Source organism: Catharus ustulatus, chromosome 18 (genome assembly GCF_009819885.2).
Source record: "Catharus ustulatus isolate bCatUst1 chromosome 18, bCatUst1.pri.v2, whole genome shotgun sequence".
NCBI classification, from domain to species: Eukaryota; Metazoa; Chordata; class Aves; order Passeriformes; family Turdidae; genus Catharus; species Catharus ustulatus.
The window spans coordinates 8,340,286-8,360,250 of NC_046238.1; the positions used below are offsets into that span (position 1 = coordinate 8,340,286).

The 19,965-nt window shown below is 42.0% G+C and overlaps 1 protein-coding gene across 2 annotated transcripts in view; it reads right to left on the minus strand.

Moving 5' to 3' along the window:
* Nucleotides 1–2,718: 2,718 nt before the first annotated feature.
* Nucleotides 2,719–19,965, minus strand: part of PI4KA (phosphatidylinositol 4-kinase alpha) — a 56,672-nt gene continuing 39,425 nt past the window's right edge. For both annotated transcript variants that reach the window (XM_033075518.1, XM_033075519.1), the window contains exons 30-55: nucleotides 19,747–19,839; nucleotides 19,238–19,394; nucleotides 18,831–18,958; nucleotides 17,464–17,622; nucleotides 17,088–17,239; nucleotides 16,456–16,563; nucleotides 15,624–15,751; nucleotides 15,424–15,543; nucleotides 14,712–14,791; nucleotides 14,387–14,580; nucleotides 13,575–13,665; nucleotides 12,617–12,784; nucleotides 12,015–12,068; nucleotides 10,684–10,804; nucleotides 10,257–10,386; nucleotides 10,075–10,145; nucleotides 9,131–9,203; nucleotides 8,922–8,992; nucleotides 8,231–8,340; nucleotides 7,533–7,637; nucleotides 6,961–7,086; nucleotides 6,526–6,646; nucleotides 5,728–5,887; nucleotides 4,786–4,875; nucleotides 4,502–4,585; nucleotides 2,719–3,422 (exon numbers count right to left, since the gene is read on the minus strand). In XM_033075518.1, the coding sequence (XP_032931409.1) occupies nucleotides 3,371–3,422; nucleotides 4,502–4,585; nucleotides 4,786–4,875; nucleotides 5,728–5,887; nucleotides 6,526–6,646; nucleotides 6,961–7,086; nucleotides 7,533–7,637; nucleotides 8,231–8,340; nucleotides 8,922–8,992; nucleotides 9,131–9,203; nucleotides 10,075–10,145; nucleotides 10,257–10,386; nucleotides 10,684–10,804; nucleotides 12,015–12,068; nucleotides 12,617–12,784; nucleotides 13,575–13,665; nucleotides 14,387–14,580; nucleotides 14,712–14,791; nucleotides 15,424–15,543; nucleotides 15,624–15,751; nucleotides 16,456–16,563; nucleotides 17,088–17,239; nucleotides 17,464–17,622; nucleotides 18,831–18,958; nucleotides 19,238–19,394; nucleotides 19,747–19,839 (2,946 nt within the window). In that variant the 3' untranslated portion in view covers nucleotides 2,719–3,370. The remainder of the gene's footprint in view (nucleotides 3,423–4,501; nucleotides 4,586–4,785; nucleotides 4,876–5,727; nucleotides 5,888–6,525; nucleotides 6,647–6,960; nucleotides 7,087–7,532; nucleotides 7,638–8,230; nucleotides 8,341–8,921; nucleotides 8,993–9,130; nucleotides 9,204–10,074; nucleotides 10,146–10,256; nucleotides 10,387–10,683; nucleotides 10,805–12,014; nucleotides 12,069–12,616; nucleotides 12,785–13,574; nucleotides 13,666–14,386; nucleotides 14,581–14,711; nucleotides 14,792–15,423; nucleotides 15,544–15,623; nucleotides 15,752–16,455; nucleotides 16,564–17,087; nucleotides 17,240–17,463; nucleotides 17,623–18,830; nucleotides 18,959–19,237; nucleotides 19,395–19,746; nucleotides 19,840–19,965) is intronic.

Sequence of the window (19,965 nt, forward strand, 5' to 3'; positions counted from 1 at the left end):
AAATGTAAACAGCCTAATCCCCTCCGTATCCCAGTGGACACTCAATTACAGGGGAGTTTTCTCCCACATCTGTGCTGCAGGAAGGAACCCTCAGGGGAGGGGAAGGGAAGAAGGCATGGTCAGCTTGAGAAAATGAAATCTGCAGATGTCAGGTGAGCTCTGGCACAAGACAAGAGAAGTCTCAGGAGCCTATAGTTTCTTCTAACATGGAGATTTAACACATTAACAATATTCTGCAAGATTCATAGCAGTACAAAATGATGCATCCATGATATCTCAAAGGCAGCCATGTGAGTTTTTAGAACCATACTGGAAACGAGCTCGTTCTTACAGTAACTACACTCAATTGACTTCAGCTGCTTTCATTTCTCTGAACACACGTGAGAGAAGAAACTAAGACCACATCAGCTCTCTAGACACCCTGACTGAAGCAAGCACTGTAAAGAACACTCAAACTCATTCACTTCCCAATTCAAAACTCTGGATGGCCTTAATTGCATTCCAGCAAATTCTGGGCATCCTATGCTAGAACACACACAAATTGCTATGTGCTTTGAGATTTGCAACTAGGAGTGACTTTCTGATTACCAGAGCTTCATTTATTATTTCTAATATTATTATTTACCAGCTAATTACTCACTTCTGGCCCTAGATATTTTTAACATGGTACATTTATTTTGAGGTGCAGGAAAGTACATGATTAGAATTAACAAAATTAACAAAATATTAGCATTCCTCATCACCTCCCCTGAAAAGAAGCCTTCACATCTCCTCACTTCACCTGCTCCTCATTAAAGGAAAGGTGTGAGAAAGTTAACCACATTTGTAGTGCCAATCAGCCCCTTTCCTAAGGAGCCAAAATAGGTTCAGCTAGCCGCAGGCACAGAGTGCCAAAATTACCCCATGTCCCAGTTGGTTATATAATAAATCTGAATTAAATCAATAATTAAAGCAGTTCTTGCATGCTACTTCCCCCTGATGAGCTCCAAATCTTTTTAGAAAGCCAGTGGCACCTCCCCATAATGAAAAAAGCAGCTCAGAGCCCACTTCGCTGTGAGCCACCCACTGCACAGGCAAGAGACAAGACCCACTTTAACACCCCTGGCAAAAGCAGGTGTAGATTTTGAATGCAGCCCACACTAGAAAAGGGACAGGCCCTCCTGTGCACCACGCACATGACCCACCCTGACGGCAGAGTCCGAACACGCTGCCCTGGCTGCCCCCTCTCCGGCTCCCTGAGCTCAGTGCAGCTCCCTGCTCTGCAGGAACCTCCTCAGTGTCAGGCTCCGGGCTGAGGTCCCCCTGAGCAGCTCCTGCTGCCCGGGCCCTGGGGACACGCCAGGTGACTCAAAAGCTGACCCAGAGGTGCTCAGAAATACACACTAGGGGAAGGTGTGGGCACAGCCGTATCATCGTCCTGCCATCCTCTCAGAGACCACCCACACCTACCGCAACAGCCCAGCTTGTGAGGAACCACCGGCCTGGGCAGCTACAGCCCCAGACCATGCCCCTCGACGTCACAGCTGCATCCAAGAAACCTGGTACTCGAGTGATTGGAACTGGGCGTTCCCTGCACCACAGAGCCCCACCTCGGGGCTGGGCCACCCCATGACAGAGCCCCGCCTCAGGGCCGGCCCCACCTCCCGGCCCGGCCCCGTGCCAGGGCTGGGTCCCCCTCACGACACCTCCGCCGCTCAACGCGGAGCGCTCCTCGTGGCGCTGAGTCGTGTCCCACTCACCCGTGCTGCTTCGGGACGGTGTGTCGCGTCCCCTTCAGCCCCCAGGACACGTTCTTCCTCGGGACGCCGCCACCCTTGACCCTTGGGGGCTGTGTCCCCCCCCTCAGCCCTCGGGGAGATGCCCTGCGTGCCCCTCAGGGCCGGGTGTGTCCCTCAGTGCCGGAGTCCCTCAGGGCGGAGGCCACCCCTCAGGCCAGGGTATGTCGCTCAAGGCTGACTGTGCCCTCAGGGCCGGGTGTGTCCCTCAGGGCCGGGTGCCCCTCAGAGCCGGGTATGTCCCTCAGGACCGGGTGTGTCCCTCAGGGCCGGGTGTCCCTCAGGGCCGGGTGCCCCCCTCAGGACCGGGTATGTCCCTCAGAGCCAGGTGTGTCCATCAGAGCCAGGTGTGTCCCTCAGGACCGGGTATGTCCCTCAGGGCCAGGTGTGCCCCTCAGGGCCGGGTATGTCCCTCAGAGCCGGGTGTGCCCCTCAGGGCCGGGTGCCCCTCAGGCCGCCCCCCCCGCCCCTCACGCTCGCGCTCACCTCAGCGGCGGGGGCCGCCAGGGGGCGCCCCGGGGCCCTGCCCAGGCCTGGCCCTCAGTCCTTCCCTGAGGGCACGATCCCAACATTCGGGAAAAGCTCCTAAAAAAGGGAAAAATCCCCCTAAAGAGGGGGGAAAATCTCCTAAAGAGGGGACAGCCCCTGTGTTGAAGAGCCCATGTAGAAAGAGAAGCATGTAGAAAGGGGAAAAAACCCCAAAAGACCTATGTCCCAGCCCAGGATAGAGGTCCTTAGCAACAGTAGGGAGCTTTACCTTGGCCCTACATTCCAGCTCTTGCACTAAACATTTATCTTAGGAATAAAAAATGTCTCTGGAAATGGACAAGCAGCTGAAGAAGAAATTATTCTTCTCTATTAGAAAGAAAGGGCATAATATAATGAACAGTACACAAATGTGCAGAGTGATGTACATACACTTAAAACAGTGCAGGGCAAAACATTTGCAACAGACACGAAGTCTAAAGTCTTTTATTACATTTTATAGATTAAATATATCTTCAGTAGAGTCTCTGTTTAAAACACACAAAAGGAAAAAATACATTCTTCATGTACATATGAAATACTGACCATGTAGCAGGGACCATGTACAGTGCAAAGTATGAACACAGCTACACAGACATCACCACCTTGGATGATTATCAAGCTTTTTCTACAGTAAAATTGGAACAAGTTAACATTTCTGTTTCCAAAGAGAAATCCTTACCCTTCCCTTCAATGGCATTTTGTGAGATTGTGCAGGAAAGGGTTTCATTTACTTTTTAAAGATACAAAATCCTTCCATTGCATGAAAAATTATCGAACTCCTCAGGCTTTATCTCTTTCACACATTCATAATCATAATACAATTTTTATTGTGATTGCAACCCAACTCCAAAAATCCAGGGAAAACCAGTAATATATATAAGCTGGTATAGAGAAAGGAATGAATCAGAAGTGATTGTGGCAATGTCCAGGAAACATGTACCCAACATGTACACACACACACAGAGGGTGGGAGATAGCGAGGTGTGACAGAGCATCTCCTGTTTGTCACAAGGTTGGAGTGAGGGCACGGGGTTGCACATTTCACTTCGGCAGTGGATCTCTAGTGTCTAGTAGGGGATGTCATTCTGGTAGTACTGGATCATGTCGTATGTTCTACTCCTAGAAGAGAAAAGCAAAGCCAGAGGTAAGTAAAAGTGTAAAAAAACACTGCACCCATTGTCAAGAAACATTTGTCAGGATCCCAGAGAGACAAAACATGGGTGAAGGAAATCAGCTGCTAATCAAAACTAGCCCTCCATTCTTTGAAGGCATTGTGAAGGCCCAGTTATGTTATGGACAACACAAAACATCCTGTTCTTGTTTAAAATAGTTTTAAAAAGTATTTCCACACTTCCCAGTGTGACAACAGCATCAGCAGCTTGGATCCTGTGTTTGGATAAGCCACAAGCATATCACATGGCATTTGCAGTTTGTTTTAGGAGAAGGAAATGCATAATGAATGAATCAAGATCATCAGGGCTGCATGGAGACAGGATTATATGGAAATAAAAGTCATCTTAATTAAGGGGAATGCTATTAATGAAAATAAAAGTTTTCAAAGCAGGGGAAATAACAGCATTAACAGCAGCATCTCTGATGACTGACTGAGCAAACAAATCTCAGCTTGTTACAGATAACTCAATTATCCATGGGCAGAGCTTATTCAGGTCACAGATTAACCATGCCACATGTAGAAAAGCTCAAGCTTGTCAGAACTAAGCTGGTTCTGGCCATTCATACAGCAGTGTCACTGCCTCTAACTGCCCCTCCAACATTAATCTGAGATTCTGAGCAGGTACACTGCAAGCACTGGAACATCCATTCTGGTGGGGCTGTATCTGAGCCAGTGACTGGCACTGGTCTCAAGCTGACCCCGTATGGAACTACACAAGAATTTGTATTAGACTCTCCAATATATCCCACAAAGTTTGTATTACCTAGCATAATGAAACATGCACTTAAGATGTTTAACTATTATATTTATCCTTTAGAATCCCGGACTTAAACCTTCCTTCCCAGCACAAAACAGAGGAGATGCAGCACATACAGAAACAAAGCTGCTGCCCTGCACTATCATCTGAATTATCAATGACTCAAAAATTTTGGTATCTGACTGACAAAACTCTACTTTTCAGCTCTGTTCAAAGCCCAATGGCCTTCCTTTAGCTGTAGAGAGAAAACATGCATAGAAGCCAAACCTGTTGCTGAGGAAACAATTCTGGATGATCTTGATGATGAAAGTTGCAGCCTCCCTTTCAGTCATGTTGGGGCTGAACCTGTGTCTATATGCAGAAAATAACAACCAAATAAGAGAAAATTAGTGAGATTTCCTTTGAACATGGTACAAATGTGTCTTTGCACAAGCTCAGCCAGGTGTGATTTCACTTGCTGCAAATACCTACTTCTTGTGAAACCACTTGGTACAAATGACATAACATTTTAATAAAAAACATTTTCCAGTTCACACATATTTCTGACTCACTTCAACAGCTTGATTGTCTGCCCTCGGAAACAGGGCAGCCCTGTATCCAACATCAGTGTAACCAGTGAGACCACAGCATCCATGTAAGGCCTAGAGAAAAAGGGGACAAAAACGTCAGAACACTCACACTCCTGCAGCCTTAGCAGGTAAAACAGACAAGCTGAGGAGTTCAACGAGCTGCATCCCACCTTCTTCTGTAATTAAATCAACACAGAAAATCCTCTTACATTTGCTGGTGAAGCTACACCATTGCTTGCAATCTGTCACTTTAATTAAATGTCACTCCTTTGTGCTGGACTGTCAGATACTCAGAATGCTGCAAGATGAAGTCTCAGAAAGGATAATGCAAAGTAATGCTTTAGCTAACAACATTTCTTCGGCACCAGAAAGGTGAAGCAGTGCACCAAACTAGTACAAAAGGCTGAAACCAGCAACACCACAGGAACATACTATCTTTTAATCTTAATTACTCTGTGTAATTCTTTGCTACATCAGCCCAGCTTCCTTTCTCCTTCTTGTCCTCTTGCTCAGAACATTCATTATCTACCAGGCTATTACTCTGCTACCTGAGTGACACATTTGCTTTGCCACAAAAACTTTGTCCAGACTGTTTCCCTTCAAGGAAGCAAAATGATCTTGACTCCAAGACAGTAGTTCCTTATTGTATTAACAGTGCACTAAATTGTGCGAGGAAATGTGTGAAACATTGCATTTATAAATTGAATATATAAAACTTTAAATGTAACGTAAGGACAGAAAAAAATACCACAACGATAAGATGTAAAATAGCAGAATTATTACATTTTTTTCAACGTTTGCAAGACATACCAGGACAGTCAACAGTCTCAGATTCCCTAGAAATCAACATATGCTATTATTTATCTTCTCATCTGGCTTTGGGCATGCAAGAACTTCCACAGTGAGCAGCTAAGAACACCTTACCTGACTGCCAGATAGCCTCTGACACACATCTCCATAAACCATTTGAATGGTGTTGCCTCCATTTTCCCTCCCATTATCATCACCATCTCGTCAGTCAGTTTGATGTCAGGCTCCCAGCCCAGGTTTCCACCAGGTGAGCTTTCAAACATGAATCCAAAATCTGTGCACAAAAGAAAACCTGCCTCATAAACTTTGTTGGTTAATAGTGTGCTGTTAAAAGCTGACAGAAGCAAGAGGTGGATTGCATGTATTAATGAAAACATTTCAATTCCAACTGGAAAAAAGCTTTGGTGAAGGGAAAGAATTCCAACAAATGCATCATCACCATGACATGAGAATAGACATAAGAATGGTGATATCAAATAAATTGCTGAAATATTTGTGCAGTTCCAGAAAAGAAAAGCTAAAGCAGAGGTTACAGCCTCACACAATTATACAAGTTTACTTGTCAAGTTTAATTTATACACTTGCAGTGAAGAAAGGAATCCAAAGGCACATTTCTACAATTACACACATACACACATGTATCTGTGCATAAACATGTGTCATCCATACATATGTGTGTATATACTTTCCTGAGCCTGACAAAACTTTGCAGAGCTAAATTTACACAGAAGCAGCCAACACAAACACACAACACTTGGCATGAAGGCACGAAAACCTTCCAAGTATGTGCACAAACAGTGAAATCAGTATAGATGGATCTCAAAGGGGGAGTGGCTTATTGTTTGTTATCAGCAACACTTAGGAGCAGAAAGCAAAGATAGTAACTGACATTTAGAGGTGCATATGACTGACCAATATGAATGATGTGTCCCTGTTTGTCCAGCATGATGTTGCCATTGTGCCTGTCTTTAATCTGGAGCAGGAACAGGAGCAGACTGTAGGCAGCCATACTGCGGATGAAATTATAACGAGCCTGTACAGACAACAAGTTAAATCAGAACAACTTACAGAATTTAATAACTCTCCATCAGGAGATGAGACATGAATAAAGCTTTTTTCTTTTTTTCCATTCATGATTAGTTTGAAGTGATGTCCAGTGACATTCTCCATACATCAACAGCTGCAATTACTTCTTTAGCTAACTCACTAATAGTTAAAAATGGATTATCAGCATCAGGAATTAGGTACAGCATTACAGCAGTCATTATGCAATTACTTGTCATTATTTCTTATAGATAGAATGTTTCTCAGTTGATATTTTGCTGTGCTTGCCCACTGATTCTTTACCTTCTGGAATGCCAGGGTAGACTCATCTCCATATTGCCTTGTGAAATAATCATACATCCCAAAGTCAGTCTGCCTGCCCAGCTGGTCACGGGATGTGCAGTCAGGAATGCACTCAATAACACCACACTGGAGGGGAAGAAGAAGAACAGGTTTGTAAAGCATGCTCCCAAATATGTTTTGTTCATGGCTCTTGGCAGTCATACAGGTTATCTGGGAAGTGTGGGGAAGCCTGTACCCCACCAAATACAGAATTTCTAGTTTATTCATTAAAAAATATACATCCTCTCTTTTAGGATTTCCATGCAACTAAGACAAGCTCTGTGACTTTCCACTGCTTTGCACCATGTAGTCCCAACAAACATCTGCAAGCAGCAAAATTTCAGAGCCAAAAGCTTTAGAAAAGAAGGAAACAGGAAAGGAAAGACACTTTCTATTCCTGATACTCCAAATATTTGGCATAAGTGATGTGGGCAGTACTTCCTTGTAGCATGGAATTTTTTATGTGCGTTGGAAGAAAGTCTTTTTGAATTAGGAATGATTTTCTACAGCACTACAGTTAACTGCCTACTTACCCCAGGAGCTGTGGCCACCACTCTATATGGAAACACAAAAAGATCCAGGCCTACCAGCTGAAATATGTTCTTAAAGAGATCGATGATTTGCAAAGCTAACATGTCCTGTCAAATAAGAAAAAAATTGCACAAACATTACAGGGGTTACAGGTCATAAACTGGATTATAAATATGCTCTAAAGAACTCTGAAGTGCACATTAAATTAAGCAGGTGTGCAGATGTGTGCTTGTGCATGCACTATGGGGGAAATCAAAAAGGGAACTGATAAATGCTGTGTGAGTGGGCAGCAAGCAACACTGATGATTTAACTGCTGACCCAAGAATGAACTGCCTATCAGCCTTTGATAAAAGGGCTACTTACAACTCTAGGGATAATAACCAGCCTTCTCTCTTAATCAATCAAACTTCAATGTACAAGATCCCACCTAAGGAACTATTGCTATATTACCAATAGCTCAACAGAAAAATAAACTCTATAAAAATTTTTTTAAAGCTTGGTAGACCTGTCTTGACAGAACGGCCTTTATTTCCAAACCAGAGTTTCTCTAGGGGTACAACACAGTTCTCCCTCTCAGTCCATAAGTAGCAGAGATTACCAAAGTTTCAAAGAAAAATATTTCTATGCTAAAATTATTTTCTTATGCATTATCACCTACAAATCTGACTCCTCTAAGTGCAATGCCTGACAGCTTTGTACCTGTCTGCAGTCATCGCCCACTTTAAAGATTGCTGCCTGCCAGCAGATTTTCTGACTGTCCTCATCCTCTTCTGCACTTTCATCGATGGAGTCAGAGCGACAGCGCAGCCCTGCAACAAGAGAACCAAGCAAAATCCGCACATGGACTTCAGTTAGTAACTTTCTATCATGACAAGCCCCCTGCACTCAAACCCACAGCATTTCACTGCAGGTGCACCACAGATATTTCTGCCTTACATGGTAATTATCATAAGATAGTTCCCTTTGTCTTAGAACATCTGCAACCAGTGTTCATGATTTACCTGATAAATGCCTGCATTGCACTGAGCTAGTCAGCTGGAAACTCCCACAAAATGTCTTATGAAAGAAAAACTGCCAAAGCCTGGATTTTGCTACCATCTAAAAACCCAGAAAAGGTCAGTGATTTCTATTTTAGTCTACAGTAACCATTATAATTTCTTCAAGAATCCTGTGTGGCTTGCTTTTTGGGACTTTAAAAAAAGATTTAAGTTTTCAGAATTTTCTTCTCTCTTCCATTGATCTAGTTTAATTTCTCAGTTGAACCATGGCAGATAAAGTTCAGCACAGAAATAATTTTCCTGCAGTGGCAGAGGTCACTAAAAGCAGGTAGCTTTAAAGGAATTGCTGACTATTAATTAGAAGTATCAATTATTAAGTTGCAGTTACTAACCTTCTTTTTCAAGCTCACTGACTCCACATCGTTTCACTTTAAATTTGGCCAGATAGGGTGCTTTTGCTGCACTAAATTACAGCAGAAACAAAGATGATGATGATGAGTGCAATTAGCCAAAAAAAATTTACAGAAAAATACTTGAATATCATTAATTAACTTAACAAGCATATATAAAAATAAAAATAAATAAAACAAGAGCATGGTACCTCTGCATAGGAGTTCCTGATTTGTAATCAATATCCAAAACAATTGCTTCAGGATTGCTGGGCAAGTAACAGCCTGCAAAACAGAGCAGACAGCTGAGAACAAATCCACTGGCTAGTGAGACAATGCAAGTTGGACAATAACTGATGTCAGTGCCTACAACTTCAGTATGTAGTTTTGAATTAATGTTAGAGAGAAACTGGAGATTACAGCCTGTGAGCCATGAAGGATGTGGCATCCTTTGCATTAGTGAGAGATTCCCAGAAACTATAAAATACAGTTTTGAGCCAGTACTGCAGAACCTGTAGCACAGAAAGGTACACAAAGGACATCTCTTACAACAGTCCTGAATCAGACGAGGCAGCAGCCCCAGTGCACTGGGCAGTGCCCTCAGCCACCAACACACTGGAGAAGGTTTGAGACCTGTTAGAGGTCAGGAAAAGCTTTCATCAAACTCCATTTTAAAGAGAAGATTCAGGCTGGGAAAACATATGTTCAAGATTTGAAAGGACCCTCAGATAATGACATTTCAAGGGAATGCCTGATGGGAGAAAGGGGAGAAGGAAAGGAACTGGATATGCTTCATTCTTGAGATAACAAAACCTCTCAAAAATACCACATCTTTTTAAAAAAAGAAGGTGGTAGAAAGCAAGAGAGTTTATTTATCCTTCCTCTTCAGACATACACTGCTACTTTTATCCACAACATACATTATCTAACTTGCTTTTGGTTAAGTTTTGATGCACCCTATAGAAATTATTGGATGGGCAAAAATATTTGACTTTTTTCCCAACAGAGAAACAACTGAACAAAAACAGTCACCAGCACCAAAACTGAAATCTCTACAATCTGCCACTTGTAGGGATTTCAAGATTTGCTTGCAGAAAATAAATAATAATGTTGAATGCAAAAGCCCACAATTTTATAGGACTAAATCACATCTTACCAGGCTGCACTTTCACCTCAGACAGAGCACTCAAACAAGCTTTTTTTCTTTCATCTCCTTTAGGGAATGGCCTAGAAAGATGAATTATCTTTTAATTATCTGCATATTATATACACACACTAACCTCAAATTTGTTTCAAATTTATACAAACAGAGCACAATTTCTGAAGTACAACACTTACTTGATAATGGCTGAAACATTGGTGATTTTGTTAAAGAAATCAAACTCCCGTTGGTAGAAGTCCTTGGCTGGGCCAGACAGTGAGCCAGTTATCTCCTCCACCAACTGCTCCAGAAGTTCCCCAATGTCAGCTGCATGTGAAAACAAGAAAGTATCTGTGTCAGAAGCTTAATTCAGAAAGTAAAATGATATGGATGATGGAAATAAGCACCTTTGGATAGCATTCAGAAAAAGGTACTGAGGGAACCAGCACTCTGCCTCTCTTGATAAACTCTATCAGGACTGATGTAGAATGGGCCCTACCTCTAGAAATAAAAGAATTTCCCAGCTAAAAGGATTCTTCCTGACAAGCAAGAAGCAGGAAGAAGATTTAGTCTGGACTGGGAAAAGGAAAGGAGTCAAGTCAGATTATATTTTAAAGTACTCACGATCTTTTTGATGTCCTTCTTCATCCAGGTAGATATTAGTTTTCATGTTCCAGATGAACTGGTGAGCCAAGAGCTGAGATTTGGAAGCTGCCCACAGGATGTATTCCCTAACGTAACCCATCTGCAACCATATGCAGAGCAGTAAGGATCAAAGTTCATTACAACTCTCAGACTCAATATTACTGCTTCTAACAGCTACTCTTCCAACTCAGAAAGAGTTACATGGATGGAAAGAAAACCTTTGCACTCACACCCACTATGCTAAAAAGACATGAATGACAGTGTTTTTTAAGAGGTAGTGAACTGATCTTAAACTGTTTTCAGCTTTGTTACTGATCTATTTTGTTATTCTAATCAGCCTTTCCTCACCTCTAGGCCATTTTCTATCTGTTCTTTTTGGATTTCAAATTTGAGCTCAGAGCATCTTCCAGTATGTGTAAAAAGCACAGTGTAACAGGGACATTGGTATTGCCTGGCACTATGTGCTCCTGTAATACCAGAAATCTACACAGTGTCATAGGGACTGTACAGTTTGGTGGCAAGAACTGCATGTGCTGGCACAATTCCACTGAAATTCTGGAAAGAAAGAAGACACTTACAAAGTTGAAGTGTCCAAGAAAATCATACTCCTTCCAGTAGCTGCGTTCCATTTCCTCTACCTGAAACTACTTTTGTAGTCTATAGGTGCTCCTAGAGGTGTTTGACTGCTGTTAACAGACAGGTGTCTGATGTTCATGCTCTGCATTGCAGAGCTCTCAAAGAAAACTACAGTCAGTTACCCACACTATGGGATGGGAATATGTTCTCATGAAAATAAACCACTGGCCAGAGTTCACTGCCTTGCTAGCAGCTAAAATGATCTCACATCAATGAACTCTGAACTTGGTTGTCAAGCTTTACTTCAGATTCTGCAAGAGAAGGCTGAGATCTGATTTCATACATATCATAGAGCACAAGATACTCCTGGATTTCTTCTCTGGTTAACTCCACAGCAAAATGATTAAGGGTAATGATTTAATTTCATTACTGGTTGTCTCATGCAGACCTCCAAAAGCTTTATTCAAATAAAGTCCTCACCTGGGGTTTCCCATAACAAAATCTCTTTCCTGACATATGAGTTACATAGCCTTTCTTAAGTTTATCTGTTCATAAAAGAGGTGTATCCAAAGTCGCCAGCCTTTAGAGACAATAATTTTTCTTCTATGCATTAGATATAAGATAATAACAAGCAGCATTAGATTATACCTAATTTTTGTTTTATTTACTGCTTTAAATCTAAAAGCTGCATTAAACATCTGTTTTCTTCATATGCATCTGATTCATAATCTCACCTTGTCATATCGTAGTGCCTGAACAATCTGTGGAATGTAGAATAAAATGGCATCCTGAAAGAGAAGGGATGGCAAGTTTTACTGTTTTGTTCTAGTAGTCAGAAAGGAAGATGAGTCACATACAGAGAGAAAAGCTCCTTTCAGTTAGGTAATAAACAAAATCCCACTGCCTCTTTATTTTAAACTATGTATGCAACTCTCTCAAATCAAAGTATTATTCTGTTTAGTTACTCCCTTCAAAAATATAATTAATAGTCATGTACTTCACAGTCCTAATAGAAGTCTGACAAGTGCTAAAAAACAGCTTTCTGCTGCCTTAGAAGAAACAACTTTGTCATTGACAGAAGAGACAAAAGAGATGATTTGAGAAGGGCAGTCTGAACAATTCAGCTCAGTGTCATTTACAACAAAGCTGCAAATACACGAGCCAGTTTTACATGGGACAATCACCTTCAAGTTTCCATTCCACTCTGTGCACATTCTGCAGTGTGCTGTGCCCATTTAGCATGTCTCTCCATGGCATTAAAATGAAACTTGTGGCCACAATGACCAGGGACATAACTTCCCCTGGAGTGTTAAGACTTTCTTGGAACTCTTCTTACCGGAGGGAAAGATCTCAGGACTTTAACTCCGTACTGGGCTGTCAGAGGATGAGGTGGATACATGCTGGAGAAGTAGGACAGGCCAGTTGGAGGATCTGTGGGTGCCCAGCACAGGACATGGCTGAGCTCAGGTGCATCAGCATCAATCGTGTGCCAGGTAACCAGGTACTGAAAAAGCAGGTCAGACACATCAGGGGTTTGTAGCACTCACTCATGTGGGTACTGCACATCAGACAGTAATGCTGTCATCCAGCAGGGCAAGTCAAATACTGAACTTTTTTTTTTTTTGCAAAACTATGGCTGTTTCATCTAATGCGTTTTTTCCATGTAAACCTAGCTGTTGGAATCACCTCACCTCCCAGAACACCAAATGAAGATACTAAAATCACAATCCAGGAGTTCTTGCACAGGGAGAAAGAAGAAAGGATGAGTCATTTTGAAAGGGTCAAAAAAGGTTCAATTTTCCTGCCACCTATTTTACAGGTGATGTATAGAACGCAGCTCTGACAAGACTCTCCCTCACAGGACTAAAGTGCTTCACTACAGATCAGCATGATGAGTCTTCCTCACTTCCAGACTTCAGCCTCTGGATACACAGAAAAGGTTATGCTTGAAATAACTACAGCAGCAGCACTCATGGCTTGGTCCAGTGATCTTTTCACTTATGCCAAAAGAACAGAAATGGTCGCTGTACTGCAAGTGAGGAGTTTTGAGCCATTTTGTGTACAGTGAGAATACCCAGAAGCAAAATGTACCATTAGCTAACTGGCTACGCCCTCTTCCTGCTGTGATTCTCCCCTCAGCATCCTATTTCAACAGTTGTTCTGTCATTCTCTCCTACCAGAGATATGGGTAACACTAGAACATACACTGTGCTAAGTCAAGACTCTATTTTCCAATATACATGAATGAAATGGGCCTCCTGGGGCCCTGTGACAGTAAAAGCATTCACAGGTACCTTTATTGCCTCAGGAACGTCACTGACAGCTCCCGGGTCCAACCGCACCAGACGGGTCACTTCTGTTCCAATAGCTTCAGTGTTCTTAAACCTAAGCATAACCAGGAACACAATAACATTATTAGAAAATTTGATGGCTTCTTCTCTTTATGTGAAGATGAGGACAGCAGAAGGCAGATAACTATATGCTCAATAAACAAATAGTCCAACTATGAAATAATGTACACCAGTATGCTGTGGAAAGAGGATTCTGAAACAACTGGTCCTCATCCAGTGTTTTTGTAGAAACCAGTTATATTTCAGCCCACTTCCACTAGTGGATTCTTGGCTGAAATATTCTGTCTGGGATTCTACAGCAACCAGTGTACAGAACTCTACTTGGCAAAAACTATCACTGTTGTAAGGGGGAAAGAATTTCCCTTCCCTTCCAGAGCCAACTATGCTAATTCTCCTATAATACCAACGTGCAAGCCAATATCTAGCTAAAACACTGCATTCCAAGATACTTTCAGCACTGCTTAAATGCTGTGCTTGCTAATGGGCTGAATGCTTTTAAAAACAAACCTGATTTCTTCTGAATCAAACACTGTCTAAGTGCTGGCAAAGAGCAGATGGTAGGAAAGGCAGTTGGACTTCATTAGTGACTGAGCCAAATGAGTCTATTAAGTAATCTAGTTCTTTTCAAAGGTCTCAAAGAGTTGTGACAGTATGCAAAAGGCTGCAACCAACAGCAAGTTCTATCAGTGCTTACTGTAAATACTCAACTTCTGAGGCAGCAGTAATTGCTTGTTGTTTCTTTTGAAATATCTCACCTGGTAGGCAGCTGCACAGCAAGATGAGGGGAAATGCTCCAAGCCAGATTCACATTATCCTTCCACTGCTTCTCACTAAGACTGATGTATTTAGACCTCCAGTTTGCTACACTGCTCTCCCCAGTTTGATCCAACTCTAGCTCAGGTGAAGACAGTGGATTGTACCACGTGATCAAGCGTTCGATCTCAGTAGCCTGAGGGAAACGGGACAAAAAAGAATTTTCTGGAAGAAGCAAAACACTCCCAATAGTTTAGTTTATATATCCTGCAACAATAAGAGGGCCTTAGAAATTCATGCAGTTTGCCCATCCTTCTGATGACTCACCAGCAATGAGAGCAGTAACGTTCTGCGCTTCATGTAGTACTTGTGCAACTGTGTCCCCCTGTTTGTCTTCTTGGACATTCCTGGAAAAAAGGATTTAAAAGCTTTCAGTGGCTTTTGTTCACTAGGTTAAACTGTACTTTCAAACTGTCCACACTTGGAAACATGAACACAGAACTGAAGAACCACAGGACACCTGTAAGTTCGATCAGGGTGGCAGCAGGAAGTCAGCACTGCAGCCACTCATCATGCAGGTGTTCTTTGAACATCTGGAGTACAACAGGCTACAGAGATATTGTAGCCAGCAGTGCATTCACTTTAGGATCATGACAGTCTACTAAAAAGAAAGAGCACGTAGCTTTAAAACTATACAAAAAGACAATCCATCATCTAATGTCACTCTGCTGTCCCCAAAAAGCACTGGGAGTATGTTTCCATGAAGCAAAAAATTTCCCTACAGGATCTCAATACATCTTGACCTCTTCCAGTCTTATTTCTCTTGCACAACCAAAAGCTATCTATCAAAAAACTCGGGTGATTTCAGAACTTTCCTGCTTGTTAGCAGTAAGACTTTCTGCCTTAGTTTTTCAGTGTTAGTCACTGGTAATTAAATGCCCTGCCAGAATATGAGCCTGAAGTTTAAGGTAAATATTTATTTTAAATAAAGTATACTGTAAAATTTGCTGTAATGAGCTGGTTACAATCAAAAACATACCTGATTTTTTAGATATGGTTGACATGCCACTGGACAAAGGGTAAGTATTTATCCATCCTTGTGTAGCCTGTTGCCGAGATCCAACATTGATATCCAGGTTGCTCCTGGTATCTTGATTATCTAAGAACAGAGCACAGATCTGATGTAGAATCCAATCAAAGAAACCAGACACTTCTAAAACAGCACTTAAAGGAACTCACCAGGTGGCACAAGTTGGCTGGCAGTCAGATACTTCTTGTCTGAGAACATTGCTGTCCAAAACTTGATCAAAATGCTGATATCCTCACGGAGCCTCTTCTCCCCTTGTGTAGGGAACTTTGAAGGACAACTTGAAGAAATGACACAAATAATGTGACATTGAATGCATTGCGGGGGGGAAAAACCTCCCAGTAGTCAAAAACCCTCACCAATCTAACAAAGTAGTATTTTTTATTCTGACTGAAATCTCCAAGCATGAGACCACACATTTCATCCTCATGACTTTATTATGCCTGACTAAAGAGCACAAACTTCCAATTATAACTGATCAGGCAGCAGTCTGTCAGCATCCTGGATTCATCTGAAAGTTAATATTAGGACCGACTGACCTCTTCACATTCAGACATTTCTACCAACTAAATTTTCTTTTGTGCCTGTGTTAAATGTTGAAATAATCAGATTCAGTGTGCCTGTATTTTGAAGACAATAAAACTGTATTTCAGCCACACACCTTCTAACAGCAGTTCCTTAAACCTTACAAATATAGATACAATTTGAGCACTGAATAAACTTCAAAATAAGGAAAAAAGGCAAAAGAACAGAAACATTCCTGCTTTATAAATCACACATAAAATCTGAAACTAATATCTAAGCCTCTTAGAGATAATTTATGAACCATATTAAACCACAAGACATGTTTCTGTTAAAGTGGGTAAAAAAGAAAAGGAAGAAAAATCATTAGAAGAGAAAGACAGCTGCTGCTTTGAAGTATCACTGAAGGTTCAGGAAAAACACAAACACATTTTCAGTGAGTTGTTTCAAATAAAAGAGTACCTGAAATAATCAAAGGCAGTTGAATAAATCTTTTCTCTCAAAACATTTCGGATCGTTGCATTTGGAACCACATCAGCATGCAGCAAAGACAAACCCAGGGTCAGCAACCTAATAAGCAAAATATAGAATGGAAATGTTGGCTGTCCCAAAACGGTGACCAACACACCACCATGCAAATCACAGCTACAGCTGTAACTGCAGCCTGAGAAGTGTCTGTTTCAGAGCTCCTGGCAACCAGTTCACATTATCATCAGTATGTTTCAAAGCTGTGGCTGCTGAACCAGAGAAAGTGAAAGCCTTCAATCACAAAAGGTGAAAATAACTGATGAAGCAAAGACTAGATTCATTACTAGATCCATGATGTGGGCAATTCACTACATGAAATCATCCCATGAGATTTCCTGAAACTCCAAAAAATTACCTTCAAGCTGAAGTGATCAACTTCTGCTTTGAAAACAGAGCTTAGACTGCATCATTGCAGGCTTTTAAAGCAATTCTCAGCACTTGAAGTCAAGGACAAGTTAAACATGTAGTGTCTAGTTGTTTTCTTCCATCTCCCTATAATCTTGTTTCTTCTCCCTATAATCAAATTTCTTATTTGATTCCAGGAGGAAAAGCCCAAAAGCACTCACTTAAATCGGGGCCCAATGGCTGCCACGTGCCGGTTCAAGCTGCCTTTCGCGCCCCCGATGTTCAGGGACAGGGACCGCTGGAGCAGGCTGGAGAAGATCTCGATTTGGTCAGAACTGCAGTATTTGGCTATTTCAAACCTCTGCACCAAAAACTGAGAAAAAGAGACAGACATACCATGCCTCCTTCGACCTTTCTGAATTTCAAACCCCACCCCCAGACCTCTCTGTTTCAAACACCTTTCTCCCCCACAATGATTATGCTCATCTAAACAGAGAGTCTCTGCTGGCTGTGAGCACACGACTCCAGTCCATTCCCAAATCACAGCAACAGGAAATACAGACTGCCACAGGTGGGACATTCAGAAGAAATACTCACCTCTATCCAGATGTAATGTGGGGTCACTTCTGGTGGACAGGGCCTTGGCTGGCTCTCCTCTGAGGCTGCTAATGGATCTGCTTCTTTCTGCTCTGCAGAAAACAGTCCAACTTTCTGCTCCACTGTCATTTGCCAGGCTCCTGCCATTTCCCGCATGAACTACAAAAAGGAAGGGGTTTCAAGAGCATCTTCTTGTACAGAAAGGACAATTTTTCCCCACAGCACACACCAGAACCTACTACATCAATTAAAATTCATTGCAGTGCTGATGGAGAGGCAGAGACAAGCCTATCCCACCTGACAGAAAATGTTTCTTTCACATACTACATTATAAAAGGAAAAGAAACTCCCCCAGAATCTCAGCTAGTAACAGAAAGATTAAAGGCAGCAGCAGCCAGGCACTGTATTTTGTTGAGGAGACTGAACTGTTAGATCAGCCCATGCCACCCATCCTCCTGCTCTACTAAAGGCTGCTGCCTCCCACATGAGCCCAACAGAGACAAGCACATGCCAGGTTCCCATGACCTGCCGGACACAGTTTGGCCCCTGAGCACATTGAACACACTCCGATCAAGCACCACATAAACATGGCACATAATTCAGTTTTGCTGATCCTGCTCTCAGAAGCAGCATCCTGTGGAGTAAGGAGGCTGAGCAACCAAGGGTGCTTCTCTGTTCTCCTCAACCAAATACAAAGACATTTCCCCAAATGCTCAGTGGACAAAAAATGAAACTGATGCTCAAGAAGTTAACCACTGAAGCCTGCATGTAAAGTCAACTAAGTAAATTCAGATGGATGATTATCTCCAGCAAGTGAAAGACTTGGTGCTCCCTAAGCAAAGCAATTACCAGAGGCAGATTTCTCAGCTGTGTGGATTGTCACTACACTATGCTGAGTTGCTTTATTACTATTACATTGATCCCCATCTCAAAAAATACAACTGGTTCAGCCTGTTACAGGATTAGGACATTTGAAAGCCTATGTTTTTATGTAATGGTGCAATACCAGATACCAGAGGTTGATTAATGAGTAGGGACACTGATTTCTCTTTGTTTTAAAACACCATTCTATAGCGTGTGATAGTATAGAGTCAATTCATGAACAGCTCAGGCATCTCATCAGCAAAGTGAATTCTACAGCTGGGATTCTAGCAGGTTTCTTTTGCTGTAACACTCATGCTGTTGAGAAAGGTCTACTTCCCACAGTCCATCTCATGGGGGTGCTCAGACTTCCAACAATACAGAAACAGAGACTTCATGGCAGACTAAAGTGATTAACAGTGCATTTTAACATCCCTGACACAGATACTGTGAATCTCTCAAAATCTTCTCAGGGGCAGAGAATGAATAGTTAAATCGCTTCCTACCGGCACTTCTATTCCATTCTTGGCAGCAAGCAGCCACTCCCAGCAAGCAATTGCTGTTTCCATGCCATGTTCATTGAACATTCGCAGGGGTCCCCAACACAGATGATGAAGGAGTTGGGGATCACATTCTGAAAACAAACATTCACTCAACTTGGATTTCTCCAACAGAACAACTGCTTTCCACATCAACATGAGATTGGTGTGCACTATAGGTAATAATCAGTTCCTAATAATAAATAGCTTCTGGTTTAAGGAGGCTTTTCCCCAATATAAGCTTAATTGAAAAAACTCAAAACACAGTTTTGCTGCAAGTTGATGCATACTGGGTTGGTATATGCATAGTTTTTGTAGTTTGTTATTCTTGGCATTCAATGTCAGAAAGCAGAACTCCATTTGGTTTTCATTACCTTTGCTGCTTATTAGCAGTGCAGTCAACTTAAACATGGCCTGGGTGTAGAATTCAGTATTGCTTGATTCAAGAGCAGCATTCAGGTCTTTGACCATAAGTTTATTCAGGTCAGATGTTCGTCCTGTGGCATTGGAGAACTGAATCATTCCAGAAACCTGTAAAATTTAGGGGTATTTTCAACAGAGGAGAGTATTTTTAGGAATCCAGTTAAGTATTGGTCATGTGCTGACTGGGGAGCTCCACAAAGGCATCTTTTGTTAGTACTTTAGCTTTATTTGCAATCTAATCTTTAGCTTTATCTAATCTTTAGCTTTATCTGCAAGACTAACAGTAAAATGATCTGTTTAATAACCTAGGAAAATTATACTCTTTATCCTGAAGGGATTTAGAGACTATGTTTCATGTAGCATAGACTCATAACCAGTATAGGCTGGAAGGACATCATCCCCTGAGAAGTGATGCCAGAGCTTCTGGACACCCCACATCCATGAGAAATCCTGCACTTACCTCTCCTGCGTAACGGTTGCGCAAGTTAAGAGAAGCCATGAAGTTGGAGTAGTCCTTCTTCACACAAGTTGGTCTTTCAGTTAGCTGTGTTGCCTATGGCCAGACCACAACAAGGTGTTTATACTGTTCCCATCAGACCATTTGTCTTTTTGTCTTTGTATTCCCTCACATATGTTTTAAATTTCCTTATGCTTGTAAACAGAGTAGCATCAGGACTGT